Source organism: Malaclemys terrapin, chromosome 7 (assembly GCF_027887155.1).
Source record: "Malaclemys terrapin pileata isolate rMalTer1 chromosome 7, rMalTer1.hap1, whole genome shotgun sequence".
Classification (NCBI taxonomy): Eukaryota; Metazoa; Chordata; order Testudines; family Emydidae; genus Malaclemys; species Malaclemys terrapin.
In genome coordinates, this window is record NC_071511.1 from 23,297,730 (window position 1) to 23,317,161 (window position 19,432).

At 44.3% G+C, this 19,432-nt stretch overlaps 1 protein-coding gene across 1 annotated transcript; it reads right to left on the reverse strand.

Moving 5' to 3' along the window:
• Positions 1-18,202: 18,202 nt before the first annotated feature.
• On the reverse strand, positions 18,203-18,895 carry DNAJB8 (DnaJ heat shock protein family (Hsp40) member B8). The gene has a single exon (XM_054035870.1). The coding sequence runs from the start codon at positions 18,893-18,895 to the stop codon at positions 18,203-18,205; it is 693 nt and encodes a 230-aa protein (XP_053891845.1).
• Positions 18,896-19,432: the final 537 nt, after the last annotated feature.

Sequence of the window (19,432 nt, forward strand, 5' to 3'; positions counted from 1 at the left end):
TTTACCCCCATGATTATTTCTGTTTTTAGTTACTTTGATGGCGCCCAACACCGTAGAGTTTGAGTGCCTCTATACAGAATATGTAACAAAGCCACAGTCCTGAATATGGCAGAGGTGTATCACTATGCTGCAAGTTGTAGTCATTTGATACTTCACAGCAACAGCAGGAATAGCATGTAGATCTTCTTTCTCTAAAAACACAGGCCTTCTACCATTTGAGTTAAAGGAGATCCTCTGTTAGCTGTGAACAGTATTGGGCCTATGACACACACATGATTCCAGCCAAGAGGAGGCAGTAGTGCATACAGATTCTAGTTAATATGTTATAATATATACAGAACTCACCTATTTTGCATTCTTCTCTGAAAAAGCAATAACACTAGAGCATTTTTAATTAATTTAGGGAACTGGCAATTCACATTTTCCTAACAGGTGTCAACTCAGTAAACACCCAGCTGAATTGGGGAAATTCAGTCAGTCTGCCCCTCACTTCCTAAATCTCACTTCAGTTATTGGGGGTGGAGGGCAGATTGAATGTGATAAATCCAAACGATGCCCTCAGAAGAAACAGGGCCCCTCGCCATCAGATTAGTTAGTATGCGGCAGCCGCAGTTCCTCTGCCATCTTCATTCACCTTAGAAATGTGGAGTTTGAATGGTTTATCTCTATTAATCACCAGCTCAAACAGCTTTGTGCACCACGGGCCGCAGATAATTAACTTCACTATACTGCTTGTCTTATCAGTATCAACCTCTTGTCCTCCTGTGAAATAGTTAAAACCATCAGCCCCTTTTTACTTTTCCATTTAACTCTAATGCTTTAACACTGATGTTCTAAATGGCCCTGCGATTCATACTTATTAGACAAACCTTTCTTTCTGCATCTCTTATATTTTTGATAATTGGTCATGTACGTTTCTAAGGGGCTCAACAGCTTTTCATGCCACTATACTAATAATTAAAGGTTTTCCGCAGCCTTTCAAATTTCTCTTTACCTTCTTTTCTTTGATAAGTATAATTTGCTGTTTAATTTGAAAAAAAAAGAAAGAAAAAGAAGAAGAAGAAGTGAGAAGCTGGCTGAATAGGAGATAGTTTTGTTTAAAAAAATCTTTCATTATTTTTAACTCATATTCATTGCTTCCACGTCTTTGCCCCTCCTTCACCTCAAGCTTCCCTCCCTCCTGCGTTGCGGTGCGCAGCAACAAGAGAAAAGAAGGAGAGAAAGGAAATTGTGCTGTCAGGGACAGCAGATTTGTATAATTTTTGGTGGTGCCCAGAATGGGTCCAAGTCCCACCCCTGCCTATCCAGACAGGATAAGCCCCCTGGGAGTCGCCTGCCGGAGGGGCGGGGGCATGCCACTGCACTTCCTCCTATCCGCAGGCGCAGTAGTCAGCCTGCTGCCAGCACCACTCCCTTAGCCAGCAGTGGCCGGCGAGGGAGTGCAGCGTGCAGCTGCAGGGGGCAACCATTCGCTGCCCAGGGCACAGGTGAGGCAGAGACACTCGGGGAGGCGCATAGGGGCAGCAGGCGGGGCAGGGGGACACTCTGGGGGAGGCACGCAGGGATGGCAGGCGGGGCCGGAGGAGAGACCCGGCCCCGAACATTGGTGGAGCTGGGCCCCTGGCCCTGAATTGCCTGAGCATGGGCACCACAGGCTCATACAACTTGCCCACCCCTGTGTGTGTGAGTGATGCCTAATGGTTAAAGCATGGGACTGGGAGGCCGGAGATCTTGGTTCTATTCCCAGCTCTGTCACTGACTTACCACTTGACTTCTCTTTTGTCCCAATTTCCCAATCTGTAAAAGAAGCCCTTGTTGGAAGCAGGAGGGGAGAAGCTGACAGGAAACCCAGATCTCCATTCTCCCTGCCTGAGCTCATAACTCCCATCGATACTTCACTGTGCAGACAGCGGAGATGAGTTTAGTCATCAGCTGCAGCCCAACTTGGTCAGCCAACCATTCCAGCAGCAGCCCCTCTCTGCCCACGAGCATCACCACCTCAGTCTCTCCTGCGCCCGCCCAGCCCAGTCGCCATTCTCCGTAAGGGGCTTCAGGCCCTGACCCTTCCTGTCCAGCAACAATGCTAAACTCAGGCTCTCAGGGGAGTACCAACACTACAGTACCATTGTGACAGGCTCTTGCATGGAGGTGTGAGGATGGAAAAGCTCTCTGCATTTGTCTCCGCCTCCTCTCTCCCATGCAGGAGTGAATCAGAATCTAGACTACAGTATTTTGAATGCCCTTTGGTGGTAGTCCTCATTACAGTACTACTTAGAATAGGAAGTGCCTCTTGGTCTACACTACCCACAATCCCTAACAGAGAATTGTGTGGATATGTGTTTCAAGAATAAAAAGTAAAGCCTCATGGATTCTGCAGGATCCCTTTAGTTTCTTACAAACAAAATCCTATATGTGTAGACCTGGCATCATTCTTCATGCCACACACCAATAAACCAGATAACACATTCTGTGAGCTTCCAGCTGGTGCAGCTCCTTCTAGGATTTTTTTTCTTGGAGGATTGTGCTGGACTAGAATGGAAGGAGGCTGTTTTTGAGAATCTTACCCCGGCATCCAGCTTTGCACCCGTAATTAACTGCTAGGACAAATGACAGCACTCAGGCCTCCATCTAACTTACCTGATTTGTGGCCACTATCAGTCACTATCATTTACAAGAGATCTAGCTGGAAACTTTGGTCAGTATGAAATTCTAGGCATGTCCATTTGGATTCCATGGGAACCTGAATAGAGCTAAAATTAGCCCTATTTCAAGTCAATCAGAATAACGCCAAAACCCTGGCTGTATTTGAGTTCCCGCAGACCTAGAATGCTGATGGCTGGTCTGTGCTTCCTGCTACTGTTGTCATGCAGTAAACATGGAAAGGCTAGATCTCATGTTGTCTCCTTGATCCCAGGAACTGGACTAGGAAATGTGGTTATTTCCTCCTTGAGACAACACAAGCTGGCCAGATCTCAAAGGACTGAAACCAACCCCCCTGCAAAGAGTCCCTGTGAGCGTTGTGGGCTGCCAGTCCCGTTGAGATATATTTGGTAGTGTTCTCTTTGTACTATGAGTTCAGTCCAATCATCTACAGTCTTGTTGGAGACTGCTCTGCCTTGTCCTCCTGCTGTCCACCAGAGCAGTTGTCTCTGCCATTTGCCAGCCACAGCCTGCTTCCCCGCTCAGGTTCCCAGCTTTTCCAGGCCCCGCTTTCTACCTGGCCTTCTCTCTGGGTCCAGACTGCTGCTGCCAGCCAGCTGCTTACTTTCACACTCAGCCTTCTGGACTGTCTCCCTGTGCCTGATTCCCTCTGCCATTTGTCACAGGCTACCTGTTAAGATTGTTGTAGGTCCAGAAATCTGGAGAATTTATGCAAATGCTGTAATTTCCCCCAATTTGCACATTTTCTCATTAAACATTGCCTCATTTGCAGAACATTTTCCACTGTCTCTCTCCCAAAGATTCTCCCCACACACTGTTCTATCTGGTTCTTCCTCTTAAGTCGTCCTTCAGATCCCTCTCTCGCGCTGGCTGGCTTTCCCTTTTCCTCTTAAGTTTCTCCATTTCTCTTTCTGTTTGCCTCCCCACTTCCCACCTCAAATTTCCCCACTTACACACACACCCTTCTTTTGGTCCACCCCTTCTCTGCCTATCCTCTCCCTCATATTTTCCCCTATACCTACACAATCAGCTCCCTGACCATAGAGACCCCTCCTAGTGCATGGTCACCAACCTGCTGTTGGTTACAGAGATGCAGCTAGTGACCTCTTACATAGTGCCACTCTATCACATTGCCCAATTCTAGCCCTATCTCTGTGGCTGCAAGCATGTTGAGGACTATATGGTTAGAGTCCTAGAGGACATGTAAGGATCTCTATGGTTTACAATCCCCCAGGACCCTAACCATAGAGACCTTGCATGGAGCATGTACCACCTGGTTGATCTGTGAGACTTAAAAGCTCTGATAGTGCTTCCTTTTCCTGTTCACTGGACATCATGGAGTCCTTCTACTGGCCAGGTATTGAACTGGGGCCCTACCTCCCCAAGACAGACCTGTGGCCCAGTCCTCCCTTCCAGCTCACCCTGCTGTATTTCTGGCCTATAGAGCAACTTGGATCAGTGGTCATTTGCAGGGTCAGCTGTATGGGAAGGAGTGCTGGGAGGGGAGTGGGACCGGGGGCTAACTATAAATCCAGACTTTTGTGGGGAAATCTCAGCATTTCACTGAGAGAATCCTATCTGGAAAAACTACCTTCACTGTGAATACAGTGGTCCTTTTAAAGGCCAAGATGGGTTTTAGCCAAACTTGTTATCACTTCCAGTTGTCTGAAGCTGAGGACGAGTGGCATACAATGATGTCTATATGGCATGCAAGCTGAATCCAGCACCAAACAAATGGTTATTGTGATCCAGAGAAGACCTATTACTGCCATTGACTGCTCAGTTTTCTTAGTCTTTGTGTAATTTGTCTTTGGGGTGGGGTTGCGGAATGCACCCCTCGGCCTGATTGGTGTATGTGTCTGGGATAGGTGATGCTGAATATCCCTTTAGCCTAACTGGAGAGTAGAAATTCTTTTTTGTCCCCTCCCCGTTTCTGAGGGGGGTGGTTCTCATGGGTTGGCCCTCTCAGGGACCCTTCCTCCCAAGAGAGTTCAGATAAACCAGTGCCTTTTCCCAGCACTAAAGCTACACTGAAAAAAGTTATGCATTAACTTCCATTTGAATTTTTAAATTGTCACTCCAATTGTGTGTGTCTCCTTCTGGGTTTCGTTTCCACAAATGTTCTAATGAATAAATTAACAGTTAGGAATGTTTGTTAAAAAAACAATTCATTCAGAAATAATGGAGACTATTCCCAGGAAGAGAGTTTCAAATTCATAATCTAGAGTATTCCATCTGATTCTAGCCAGTGTTGCCATCTCTTGCAAGTCTCACAATATTTCATATTTATTTTTGGACTTTTAGCTCCTGAAGTGTGATTAGGAGAGAATTTTAGCTTTTGTTTACTTATTTATTTTTTAAACTAAGTTTCTAGCCCTCATGGTTGTGGAGAAAAGTGTGAAAATGTGACTCAAGTGCACCTTAAAGGTGCCAAAATCAGAAGGCCAAGAAAAAGAACCCTAGCTATACATTTAAAGTCTCATGATATTTTGGTGGCTGACTTTTTTGATTTTTGAATGTTTAGGGTTGGCAATATTGTGTTATACTCATCCAGTCAGGGAATGGGAACAGCACCATGTGACTTAAACCTCCAATAAAAATAGCTGGAGTTTTGAAATGCAAAACAAGCTCACCCAAAGCAGTCTCTGAATAATTCTGAGCAACGCAGTCATGGAACAGTGATCTATTCATGGATCGCTCTCAAGTAGAAGAAAAGGTCTAAATTCAGCTAATCATGTTTCTGCTGGGAATAATTCATCCAGTTCTATGAGCATGGATATGGAGTGGCCTACTTAGCTGGGTTACTACTTGAGGGGTGAGGCGGGGGGAGGAAAGGTGAGAATGACTCCCATACTTTTGTTAGTTATTGGAGGTTAAGGGGACATTCCACACACACATGCGCAGTCTAGGTAGGCTCAGGGGGCATTCAGCACATTGTGACTTAAAATCTTACCTCTTTTATCCCTTTCAGGTTTGGGGAGATCCTGCTGCTTTTGTGCAACTGACTTATCCTCAGCGCTGAAGCCCCAGCATACACCAGGCTAGTAAAGCCCTAGTCACGACCAAAGTCCATCTGGAGATGAAGCTGTTGCCCTCTAGGAGACGGGTACAGTAATGGCTGTTTTTTAAATTATATTGGGGCAGAGAGGTGCTAGGATTGTTATTATTTCTATTCTATAGCCCAAGTGGTCACCAAATAGTCATATAAAAAAAAAAAAGAAAGCTGGATAGAAAACAGACAGCATAGTTAGCTAATGATGTGACCCGTCCCTTTTGCCAGCCTATCCAAGATGTTTTGAAGTCATTCATTTCCAGGGAATTTTTATTTTAAAAACCAAACCCTGTGTCAATCTGCACTGAATTTCTACAGCATAGCAAAACACTGCACTTTATCCCAGGAGTTGCTGTGGTATTTGGGACTGTTACTGCAGGATACTATAGGTACTTTTTGGATTAGACTATCTTGTTAAAGGAGTAGAAACCCAACCATCCCTGTGCATTGTTGTTAGTCGCAGCAAGGGGCTTTTTAATTTTTTGCTTCATAATTTGACTAGCGATCCCTTTCTGAACTGAGACCATCATCTTGGGAATTTTCACTGAAGTTTCAGTTGTCTCCTAATCACCAGAACCTACTCTTTGAGGGCAATTATCTTATCTCTACTTGTTTTGCCATTACATCTTATGCAGCAGCTCCAGTCTCTCTCCTGCTCAGTAGCATGTCTGTATGTGTCTCCCCTTTCCTCCTCCTCAGCTGTCTTTCTGTCTTCCTCTATTTCTTCATCATCAGCTGCCTGTCTGCCTATGTCTCTTATTTCTTCCTCCGTTTCAGTATTCTGTCCATTTGTCATTTTTCCTTTCCTTCTCAGTAGTCTCGGTCTCCTTCTCTCCCACTTCTTCTCTGGCTCTCATTTCTCCCTTGTTTCTCTCTCATTTTCCCCCCTAGTGTTGGAACTTCTTTCTTTTATCCACCCCCCCCCACCTCCCACCCTTTATAGTGCTGTTATCTGTGATTTTGGCAAAGAGCACATTTATTGGGGAGGAATATCCCCATGGCAACGCAGCAGATGGTGACTTTTGATTAGCTTGGCTCCCCCCTTGCCCCCCCACCCGACTGCCAAATCACAATCCGTCTTTGAAATTAAATCAGGCTGCGATAGCATCAGTTGTTCTGGAGAGGGGACGAGAGAGAAACGAGACTGAAGTATTACAGCAGGAGCCAGGATGTAATGCAAATTTGTGTTTTTTAACCCCAGCAATAAAAATCCCTGTTCGTTCTGGGAGCTGGAGGAACCACGAGAGTGAGAATAATAAAATAAAAAATAAGATTAAAAAAATGTTATCGCCACACGCGGGTTCCTCACGTCTACCATGTTCACGTTGGCATATTTGTCTTCAGTAACACTGATGTCATTCATCGCTGACTCACCTGGTGCTACTGGGCCTAATCCTGCTGCTGTTTAAGCACTGTTGGGGATTCTCCTCAGGCAAATCAAAACACAGACCAGAGACACTCCATCACTGACTGCTTAGAACCTCAGCCTGCTGGCTCGGTGTATTCAGTGCGCTCTGATCAAAATAGTCTGTAGGCATCATATGTTTGGATCCTTTCTCCTCAGAGGTCGGGATGCTGTGAGGAGTTCAGCAGGCAGATGCTGCTTGGAAGACATTCAACAAGGGTCTGGGAAAATGCCCTTTTCTGGACACAGTGGGAGGATACCAGGTGGATGGCTGGGAGTGATGCAGGTAATTATTTATTTGTATGAGAGCAGTGTCCAAAGTAGGAAGAGAAAAGTCAGGGAATGCCTGTATGCCAAGCAGAAGGAAAGAAAGGAGCACCTGTAAGACTTCAGCATAGATCTGAGGTAAGAAGCAGAGTACAGGGTGAAATGGGAAGGCTGGGGAGTTCATTGTACTGTAATGCAGATCTGAGCCAGGGAGCAGAGGATGGAGAGATGAGGGACATGGGAAAGGAGGGGAGCTCCTGTAATGTTGCATGGCAGGGCCAGGCCATGGCACAGGGGAGATGGAAATGCAGACATTGGAAGAAAAACAATAAAGGACTTTTTAAAGAACTTCACAAGTGCTGATGCTCCACCCTGTGAGCTCCTGTGCTCTTAGGGCGTTACAGAGGTGACCAATAGGTGAATAAAGATACATGTGAATCCCGGCTAAAGAGAAAAGGAAGGTTTTAAGATGAACTGAGGTGAACAGGGGAAATGACTAATGATCCAACAGCCTCATGGGAAGAGTGTGTTGGAAATTGGTGCAAAAGGGTTTGTCTCAGTTCACCACACGCAAAGCTGCCACTGATTTTTATTGAACTTCTCCATGTAGGTGTTAGAAAATGGAAATCAGGCCTTCGACTCCTTTGAGGCAGTAGGCTCCGCCCCAAACCATCAGGAGAAATAATGGGTCAAATTCAATCCTAGTGTGACTCCACTGAAGTTGGTAGAGTTACAGCAGAGATGAATCTGGCCCACTATGTCTCTGAGAATCTAGCATCTTTCCTATTCAAGTTATACCCATTATGTTCTGGTTATGAGTGGTATTCAACTCACACACACGAGTCTGTGTCACTGAAATTCTCTTCAGCCTTTCAAAGGGCACCATAGGATCTTTAACTTTCTCCTGAGCAGAGCTCCTGAACAGAGAACCTGCCCTCCCTCCATTCCTCGCACTCCTTCATAACTGCCTCCTTCCTTCCATCCACCCATCTCCATCATATGTTCTCTTTCTACAGATTGCACCCTTTTCTGTTTGTTCTTCCCTCCTGTAATGAGATGTCCCACTCATCCCTCTCTTAGTCCACAGGAGCAGGGACTGTGTTCTGTCCCAACAGCTCATCGACTGCACAGTGCGAGGTACACGTACTGACCCATCTCAATAGTAATCATGTGGAATATGTGGAATTTCAACCTATGAGTATTCATCCAGCCATGCAAAAGAAACACATTGTGACACCGTGACACAGTGTTTGCATCATCATGGGTTGGCACTACATCATCATTTGTCACTAGACCAAAACAGAATCCGAATGATTTCATTTCCTGCAGATCATAGAATGGAGCCATGAAAACAGAGACTCTCCTCAAGTCTTGGGATTGGGCAGCAGTAATTATTGTGACATCACAATCTCTTCCATGCCGTCAGACTGTGATGCTGCAAACACATCATTATGATTTTGCTGCAGGCTCCATCTGAAAAAAGCAGGCAGACAGAAGAATGTCTGTTCTTCTAGCTTGACACACAAATCCTACAAACTCTGGCGGCTCAGGGATGCCAAGCAATTAAGAGCAGGAGCCGTGGCGCTGATTCTGATCTCACTTACACTCACTTAGTGTAACTCCCCGAGCTCAGAGATTTACAGCCGTGTACATGGGATCAGAATAAGGCCTCTTGTTATACTGTCCATAAAAAAGACGATCACAGAGCTCCCCAGACTGTCTTTTGGAGGTCTGTGGACAGTTGGCTGGTCTTATGGTGTTGGCTCTTCCTCCTTGTTCCCAGCTGCTTCTACAGGCCTCTTCTCCACAGTGGTGAGCCTAGAAACCGCAAACACAGCTGCAAATGCAGCCGGCCTAGATGCCTTCTTTTCGGCATTGCTCCTATAAAGAGGAGCAGGCGTCACCAGCGGTACCAGAGCGGCTAACCTTGGAGCAGGGGAGAGGGAACTAAGTAGCTGGGAAGCAGAACAGATGGGAAAGGGAGATGAAATGAACAGCTACATTTTGATTAAAACTTTCCAAAAGGGACAAAACATTTATCACTTTCCCAGCTAAACAGTGCCTATGTTTAATTATGTAAATAACTGCTGTAGTTGCCACATGGGATGTCTGTGTGATCACGACTGGGAGGAGAACTGGTCTCTGTGAGAGAAGAGGTGTCCACAAGATGATCTCGCTGCTAAGATGTGGTCCACGCTATGAGAACCCCTGACCTGTTGACACTATGTAGATGATAATACTTAAAATGGCCTGGAACGGAAATATACCTGTGTAGAGGTTCATTAAGTGTGTTCTAGGAAATCTTGCTTTAAATACCCAGCAAAGAATAAAAATGACTGCAACGATCCTCTTAATAACTAGGGCCTGCATGATCAGCTAAATCTGGCATCTGCCCCTGAGATGGGGAACCCCTTAGGGAACATCCTAGGACCGGCCAGTTGCCTTTAATGCACATAAGATCAGAAGTGGGGGGGAAAGTTGAATCTGCAGGGGAAACGCAGGAGTGAAGGGATCCAGCTAATGCACCCGTCTATCAGATTAGGATGTCAGAAAATCAAACTGCTTCCATCACTGTCCAAGGAGAGACTCGTACTTGCTGTTTGATCGCAGTCCTGCTGTTGCCAGTCCAGGGAGAAGGGGCCACTGCCACCACCGTGTGCAGCAGGCTGTGAGTTTAAAATCCTATTAGGCAGAGACTAACAGTTGCAAAAAGAAAGCAGGTATCCCCTAGTGGGGATTTAAAGATGTTTAGACATAATTGGATTTTCCAAGCAGATGTCATTATTGTTAAACAGTTGCCCACTTGATATGTTCAAGTTGTTGGCTATAATTGCTAAAATTAGCAGGTCTGCGTAGAGCAAAGGTCAGTCGGTTAATATTGTGATTTAGTGTTTTATGAAGTAATTCCAAATGCTTTTATGTATGTTTTTGTTTTTGCAGCCTAAGCCCCCATTAAAGTAGTTGTGGGCCTGTTAATAAAATAATGACTCAGCCTCTCAGTGCTGGCTGCTGACGTTACTTGGCTGAGTGTGTAATCGCTGGGTCAGTTTTGTTTTTTTCATGGCGTCTCAGCTCAGTAAGAACCCTGCATTTTGATTTGATGTTAGATTTATTTTGGGGAATGGTTGCTTTGTTTAGGTAGGAATCTGCTTCCATGGCCTGGCATTTGCACCCGGAGAAGCCACTAGTGTCAGGCATAGCATCTGGACACGAGTGGGCAGAGACCTGGATTGAGTTGGTCAGAGCGGCCTATATTTGGCACCTGAGTCTAATGGTTGATGGGACTGTGTGTGCATGTGTCTTCAAGTGTAGAAGCTTCTTAAAGAGACGCTGTTAACCATGTTAGGTCCCCAAATGTAGCTTCTTTGCAGGATGATAAATCTCATTCACATAATATCCTTGGGAGAAGAAGAGATAAATACAGAAATAGACGTAGTGAGATAACTAGATTTATGTACAGCAAAGGGGCCACTGATTGGCCACATGATTCTGGCTCCTGCTTGTTTACAGCTGCCAAATGGCATTAAAAGAAGCTAGAAGTTAATTAAATACTTTCCTAGTAGTGATGCATCTGAAGAAATGGGTTTTTTACCCATGAAAGCTTATGCCCAAATAAATCTGTTAGTCTTTAAGCTGCCACTGGACTCCTTGTTGTTTTTGAGGATACGGACTAACATGGCTACCCCCAATACTTGTTCCTAGTAGTGAGTTTCCCATGTAAGCATTTGCGGTAACTGCCACAGGGATGTGCTGTCATTGGGAATGGAAGAGATCTGGACAATTATGACTGGGAGAAAAGGTGCCTATCTATCTAGCTGTAGGGCACTATATGAAAATGCAGGCATTCCTGATACATAGTATACAAGGTGCATGTAGATATATGTATTATTTTATTTGAAACCATACAAATGTATAAAAATATTATCTTAGAGCTATAGTGGGCTAGAACCAAAATCCCAGTTCCAATGAAACCCGAACTTTGCTGGGGTTTGGGATTCGAACCTAGATCCAGTGTTACAGCTTGCTGTTGTCATTAGACTGGGCCAAGCACAACACTCCTGAACTCTCTAGGCTGTTCAAATTCCAGGTCTGAATTTTGCATCTTGAACCAAAGTCTGTTTTATATTGAGGCTCGAACAGCAAAATTCAGAGCTGGGTCTGGATTTCTAACACCTCAGAGTTTGCGATGTTCTGACCTTGGGTTTTAGTTCAGTCCATTTTTAAAAAAGACAAGACCATATGCATGATTTTGTGCCATATTTGGGTTCAATTTGGAGATGTATCTGGAGATTCAAGAACAAGGAGAGATGTGGTCAGAGGGCAGGAAAGAACAATAACCGTAGCCGGAGGTATTTTGTAAGGATCGGAGAGGGAGAGATACTAGAGGGGTGAGGTAGCCTTGCAATGCACTTGGGGTCAGGGCCGGCTCTGGCTTTTTTGCCACCCCAGGCAAAAAAGCCTCCCGCCGCTCTCCCCCACCCCCAGGCGGGGAGCGCGGCAGGGGAGGGCGGCGAGCCCGGCCGGGGCCCCGCTCTCCCCGACCGGCCGGAGCGCCAGGAGGAGGGCGGAGAGCCTGGCCGCGGCCCCGCTCTCCCCGGGTGAGCACCGCCCCCCTCCAGGTGCTGGCCCAAGCACATGCTTGGAGGGCTGGTGCCTGGAGCCGGCCCTGCTTGGGGTGTGCAGGTATTTGGTGTTCTGATATCTTCCTAGTAACCATGATAAGAAGGCTTGAGTGGTTTATGATCTAGTAAGAACAGTTACGGTGTATCTGTCATCCCATTCACAACTTCCCTGTAGGGTCTGAGGGCTCACAAATGTTAACAGTATTTCTATTGCAACTAGGTATGATCTAAATATTCCCTGAGCGACCTTTCTTTTGGCTTGGAGCTCCTCTTAACCTAATTCCAACTCTCTTCTAAAGCCTTGTCCACGCTAGGCTATGTCTACACTTACAGCGTGACAGTGGCTCAGCTGCAGCTACATTAGGATGGGAAGGATTCTCCGTCACTGTAATTAATCCATCTCCCCAACAGGCAGTAGCTAGGGCAACAGAAGAATTCTTCCATCATCCTCGCTGCATCTACACTGGGGGTTAGGCCAACATAGCTACATTTCTCAGGGGTGTGCAAAATCCACACCCCTGAGAGATGTCTCTATGCTCATGTAAGTTTTCAAGGTAGACCAGCTCCTAGAAAAGTTTTGCTGGCAGAGCTATATTGGCAAACCCTCCTAGTGTAGACGCAGCTTCTGCCAACAGAGATTACACCAATTCCCAGTTTGTGGTCTGCTTGTTTGTTTGTTGTGTGCTTGCTGTGCGCCTGCTTGACTGAAGTTTATAGTATGGTCTGTTTGGAGGCCATGTGCTGAGCCTAGTGGCCTGCTTGGCAAGGCGGAGAGCTTCTTAACAAGGCTTTGATACTAATCCCTTTAGGATCCATTAACCAGTGGGGCGGGCTACGGAGGGAGAACAGGGGTTTAAAAAGCCAGTTCCTACGCCACCAGAGGAGCTAGCGAACAGGAGCAATGAACAGGGGAGTTCTGTGAAGGAGTTGAGAGAAAGCATGACCGCCAGATACCCCAATAAACATTTTCTAAATGTAGGCCAATAAACACCCCCCCCTCAAAAAAAAAAAAAGCTGCAGGAGTAAAAACCATGCAGGCAGAAGTCCAGCAGCAGAATGAGGGCTATCCGGTTTATTGCATTGGGTGCAGCGTGTATGATTACGTGCCTTGTGGGCAGGTGGCGTATGTGTGCACTTGGTACAAGCAGCTCATGGCCTTCAGGACCAAGTATGGGCTCTTGAGATGAGTAGCTGAACTGCAGGAACTAAAGGAGACAGAGAGGTACATAGAAGAGACTTTCCGGGACACAGTAGAGCGGTCCCGCCCCCAGTCAGACAGCTTCTGTGCTGCTGAGGAGGATGAAAGTCTCGGGGAAGGAGAACATCAAACTGGAGTGGAGGGAAACAATCCCATAGTTGAAACCCTTCTTCTAGATGATGTCATGGTATCCTCTTACACTGAAAATACACCTCCTGGGGAGGGAATCCCAATTATTAGGAAAAACAGATAATAGTAATGGGGGATTCAATCATTCAAGATATAGATAGCTGGGTTTGTGATGACCGGGAGAACTGTGTGGTAAATTGCCTGCCGGGTGCAAAAGTTGTGGATCTCTCAAGACATCTAGACAGACCTATGTGCAGTGTTGGGGAGGACCTGGTGGTCATGGTACATGCAGGTACCAGTGACATTGGGAAATGTAGGAAAGAGATCCTGGAGGCCCAATTTAGGCTACTGAGTAAGAGATTAAAGTCCAGGACCTCTATGGAAGCATTCTCTGAAATGCTTCCAGTTCCACATGCAGGGCCAGTTAGACAGGCAGAACTGCGGGGTCTCAATGTGTGGATGAGACAATGGTGTAGGGAGGAGGGTTTAGATTTATTAGGAATGGGAGACTCTTCTGGGAAAGGAGGAGCCTATACAGGAAGTATGGGCTCCACCTAAACCAAAATGGAACCAGATTGCTGGCATGTAAAATTAAAAAGGTTATAAAGGAGTTTTTAAATTAAGGGCCAGGGAGGGGAAAGCCAACAGGTGCTGAGGAGCAGTTCAGACAGAGACATCCTTTAGGGAAGGATCTACTAACAGGGATTCTCCATCTCCTAGTAAAAAAAAAAAATGGATAGAAGTTGATAGAGTACAAATAGGAACTGAAGACAAGCAGTCAAATAAAAAGAGTCCAATTCAATTACATCACGTGAAAGAAGACAACTAAATATTGACAAATTTTATAAGTGCTTGTATACAAGTGTTAGAAATCTATGTACTAAAATGGGTGAACTCAAGTGCCTGGTATTAAATGAGGATATTGATATAATAGGCATCACAGAAACTTGGTGGATTGATGATAATCAATAGGACACTAATACCAGGGTACAAAATATATAGGAATGACAGAGTAGGTCATGGTGGTGGGGGAGTGGCACTATATGTGAAAGAAGGCACAGAATCAACTATAGTAAAAATCTTAAATAGAATCTCTGTGGATAGAAATTCCATGCGGGAATAATATGAATACAGCAGTAGGAATATACTACTGACCTGGATGGTGATGGTGACTGTGAAATGCTCAGGGAGAGTAGAGAGATTATAAAAATAGAAAACTCAATAATAATGGGGGATTGCAACTATACCCATATTGACTGGGTCCATGTTACCTCAGGATGGGATGCAGAGATAAAATTTCTAGACACCATTAATGTCTGCTTCTTGGAGCAGCTAGTCCTGGAACCCACAAGGGGAGAGGCAATTCTTGATTTAGTTCTAAGTGGAGCACAGGATCTGGTTCAAGAAGTGAAGATAGCTGAACTGCCCGTTAATAATGACCATAATGTAATTTAATTTAACATTCTTGGTAGGGGGAAAAATGCCAAAGAAGCCCACCACCATAGCATTTAACTTCAAAAAGGGGAACTACACAGAAATGAGGAAACTAGTTAAACGGAAATTAAAAGGAACAGTAACAAGAGTGACATGTCTGCAAGCTGCATGGAAACTTTAAAAAAAAAACTTAATAGAGGCTCAAATTAAATGTATACCCCAAATTTGGAAGGAAAAAAAAGGACTAAAATAATACAACCATGGCTAAACAGCAGAGTAAAAGAGGCAGTTAGAGAGAAAAAGGCATCCTTTAAAAATTGGAAGTCAAATCCTATTCAGGAAAATAGAAAGGAGCATAAACTCTGACAAATCAAGTGTAAAAGTGTAATTACGCAGGTATAAAAAGAATTTGATGAGCAACTGGCAAAAGACACAAACACTAACAGTGAAAAACTGTTTAAGTATATGAGAAGCAGGAAGTCTGCCAACCAATCAGGGGGGCCATTGGATGTTCGAGGTACTAAAGGAGCACTCAGGGAAGACAAGGCCAATGCGTAGAAGCTAAATGAATTCTTTGCATCGGTCTTCACTGCAGAGGATGTGAGCGAGATTCCCACACCTGAGATTTTTTTGTAGGTGACAAATCTGAGGAACTGTCCCAGTTTGAGATGTTTGTAGAGGTGGTTTTGGAAAAAATTAATAAACTAAATGGTAATAAGTCACCAGGACCAGATGTTATTGACCCAAGAATTTTGAAGGAACTCAGATATGAAATTGCAGATTAATTTTAAGTGTAGACCAGGTCTAAGCCTCTTCAGGCCCACTCTACCTGCTTAAAGCCTTATCTCTCAGGATTTGTCCACACAGGAAAGATTTACCAGTTAAGCCAGTCTAGTTATACAGCTATAAACCCCCATGTGGACAATCTTATTCCAGTATGAGTGACTTTTAAAAGCTTAACCCCCTTCCCAAGTGACATAAGCTAAACCCAGAAAAGAACCTTCTATACTGGAATGCTTGTTCGCAAAGGGAATTATACTGGTATAATTAACTATATTGACTTAATTTTACATCTTGGCATATACCATGTAGAAAAGACCTTTGCGTTGTCTGCTCTTAGCCCATCTAACCTTGATCACCTTGCCCCTGAATCAAGCCCCTCTGCTGTGAGACCCTGCAATCCTAAATCCATCCTTCATGTCTGTTTGCACCAAAAGCATCAGCTTTTAATCATTCTGAATCTTTTCAGCTAATACAGGCCCAGTTCCCCAGCATTGGCCTGTGCTCAGCATGACAGTGAAATGATTGGCTAAGCTTAAAGCACCACCAGCATTCACACACTCTTAGGCATTTGAGCTAGAAAGTGATCCTTGCCTAAGACATGGAGATTCCCTCCCCAGTGACTTGTTGTCTTCAAACTCCATAGGTTTTTGCAATCACCATAGTTTAGAGGCCTCCGCTCCTTTGATCAGTTCAGTAATTCCTCACTGGGCTTTCTCTAAGATATGTTCATTTCTATTCATTGTTGTTGTTTTGTATTGCAGTAGCATCCAAAGCCCTTGTTCATATTTCAGATCTCTTCCCACTAGGCTCAGCACAAACACATTTGTCTCTGAAGGTAAAGGACCAAATTCAAATTAGAAGTGAATTCAGTGGGTCTGAATTTGGCCCCATATTGTGCAAAACTGGATGCAGGGCTCTAAGTGGTACCTTACCATCGTGGCCTTGTACAATGGTATAATAATTTGTTTTATATACTTCTCCTGATATAGCCTGATAACCTACTGTCCTCCTTTACAGCAACTGAGCAACGTGTTCCCAAAATTCCCTTCCTTGTTGTTGCTGACATGAATTGCTAACTCCCTTTCATTATCAGTAAATTCCATTTCCTTGCCTAGCAAGATCATCTTATGATTTTTAAATCCCAAATGCCTCACTTCCCCTATACTCATGTTACATTCCCTCAACCATTTCCTAGTTTGCTCTCCTAATTAAAACTTTACTGGAGTTTGACATGAGGAGGCTGGAACTTCTGAATTCTAGTCCTGATAGCCACTAGCTGTGTCACTTTTGGCAAGTCTCGTAACCTCTCTGTATTTGTTTCCCCATCTGTAAAATGGGGATAATACTCGGTCACAGGCAGGTTGTGATAATGAATGAATGTTCATACTGCACATTGAACATTAAGTGCTAAGTATATTAAGTTTGATTAACTGGCCTATTTGTTTTCCTGGTTAAACTTTTTATCCTTTTAAAGAAAAGGATAACACAAGCCACCTTCACATCTATTGGTGCTCTGCCCAACAGTAGGGACAGATCACCTATGTATGTGCCAGTGGGGCTGTTAAGTTTTTGCAGAACTCCCTTAACAGACTGAGGTGTAACGCATCCAGGCCTGATGAGCTGAGTTCCAGTGTTTAGTTTTGTGAACACAATGGTATTTGGCTACCAGTGCCATACCTGTCCCTACATCCATGCATATATTCATCATCCCTCTGCTTAGTTCAGCTCCTCAAATATTCCCAATATCCAGCTCTCCCCCTTGCAGTTTTCAGTAGGTCCTACAATACCCCCTTCTTTTTAATATAGCTGAAAGATAACTTGTTCTTCTTAATGTTTCTCACTACCAAACTGTCCTTCCACAGGTTTGCCTGTTGTAATTCCATGATATGCTGGGGATGGTTTACTGAACCTTGTCTTCTGTTCTCAACCATTTCTATGAAGAGTTTTCTGTGAATATGGTTTTGTAAAATAGTGTGAATTTAGTGCAAGTGAATACTGCACCCTGAAGGACTGACATTCTCTAGTTATCTATAGGGTAGGTACTGTGGTAGCACAAGTTTCTATTCAGCCTTACCAACATGCCTTAACCTTAACAAGAACAGTCCATTTTTAGGGGTGAAAGAGGATTGCAGGTTCCATGACATATCAGTTCTTGGTGGCTATGTTAAGAGTATTAATATAGCTATCACTTGTGATGTTGGACATCTGTCTACTACAGTGGTTCCACCAACTCATTTCACACGGGTCACCAAAAAGCTTACACTGGACCCAACTTGCAACCTAGAAATGAAAGGCTCTCTCACCCATAAGCAATCCCCTGGGCCATCCAGTCCCCCTGTACTAACATACTTAACATACTTAGTCTGTTTGGTAATCCAGGAAGATTTACCCTGGCAGTATTTATTTCTGAAAAACTGAGATACATTTATTCTAGGTTTACTAGCCAGCTTGAACAGCATGCCTCTATACCTTTACCTGTGAAATAGTTGTTCCAAGTAATGCAGAAGTCTGTAACAATTGTGTCATGAACTCAGTGAAGCTGTTTATTCGTATTGCTTATATTGGGTCCCATTTTACTGAACAAGAGTCCACAAGTGAGATCTTCCAAACAGCTTGCTGGTAACGTTTCTGCACAGGTGTGCGGTGAGTTGCTAGCATTTCAGCTGTTCTCTTCCATTGATTTTTATGGACTTCAGCTGCCCATCTTCCTCAACTTCAGTTCTTTCTTGTCCATTCTCAATGATTTTTCTGGTAGTGATTCTTCTACCATTGACCACTTCAGTAGAAGTTGAGACTGATCTGAAGTTGTTTGTCCCACTAGTGTCTCCTCCAAAGGACCTGCAGGAGAATGTAGTGTGCTCACCGGGGCTGGCTGAATCAAATGACATAAATGATTCCATAAGACCAGGAAATACATCAAAGCCGGCAAAGTTAGCTCCTCTTCCACGAGTTCTGTTTCTGTTTTCACCTACATTTCCATCAAATGGAATGTCCCAGAAATCATGTGCAAAGGGATCCATTCCTGCAAAAAATTCCCTGAAAATCTCTTCTGGGTTACGGAATATGTATTCCGAATCAAATGGGCTGTGGAAGTGGCCTCCAGTTGCACCTCTGCCTCCTCTCTGCCGACTTTCCTTTCCAGATCTGTCATAGATGGAACGTTTTTGGGGATCTGATAAAACCTCGTATGCCTCAGCTACGGCTTTGAATTTCTTCTCTGCATCCTCCTTGTTATTAGGATTCTTATCAGGGTGCCATTTTAATGCAAGTTTACGGTAGGACTTTTTAATGTCATCTTGTGAGGCTTTTTGGTGAAGTCCTAAAACTTCGTAATAATTCACCATCCCAAATGAAAGGTGGATGGATTTTGAAATGCTTTCTTTTCTCTCTGCTCAGTGACCTGAAGTCTGAGCCGTTCAGGATCCAGGGAATCCTATTTCCTTTGGGCAATCCAAATTTGCTCCTTATGACCTGCTGGTTTTGCTCAGTTCATCTTTTGATTTGCTAATGCTTGGCGCCACAGGGAAAGAAACACATTGTTTAAATTTACCCTTTGATTTTAAGACAGTTGAGTGGTGGGATTGTGACATCAGAGGTAATTCAGCCAATCATTGTACAGCGGATTTTAGTTTGTTTGTTTGGGGTTTTTTTTGGCATACTGAAGTGATATTGGTGAAAATCCTATATATATTGTCCAGGGTTTATCTTTTGTTTGCCATGCTGCTGTAGCCATGTTGGTCCCAGGTTATTCAAGACACATGGTGGGTGAGGTAATATCTTTTATTGGACCACCTTCCGTTTATCTCACATTTTAAAAATTTATATTTCACATCTATGATGATGTAAGTGTGAAATATACAGCTGTCTGACGACAGTAAGGC

Bases quoted from the DNA above. Each gene is read 5' to 3' on its own strand.
- DNAJB8 (XM_054035870.1), bottom strand. From the start codon at position 18,895: ATGGTGAATTATTACGAAGTTTTAGGACTTCACCAAAAAGCCTCACAA.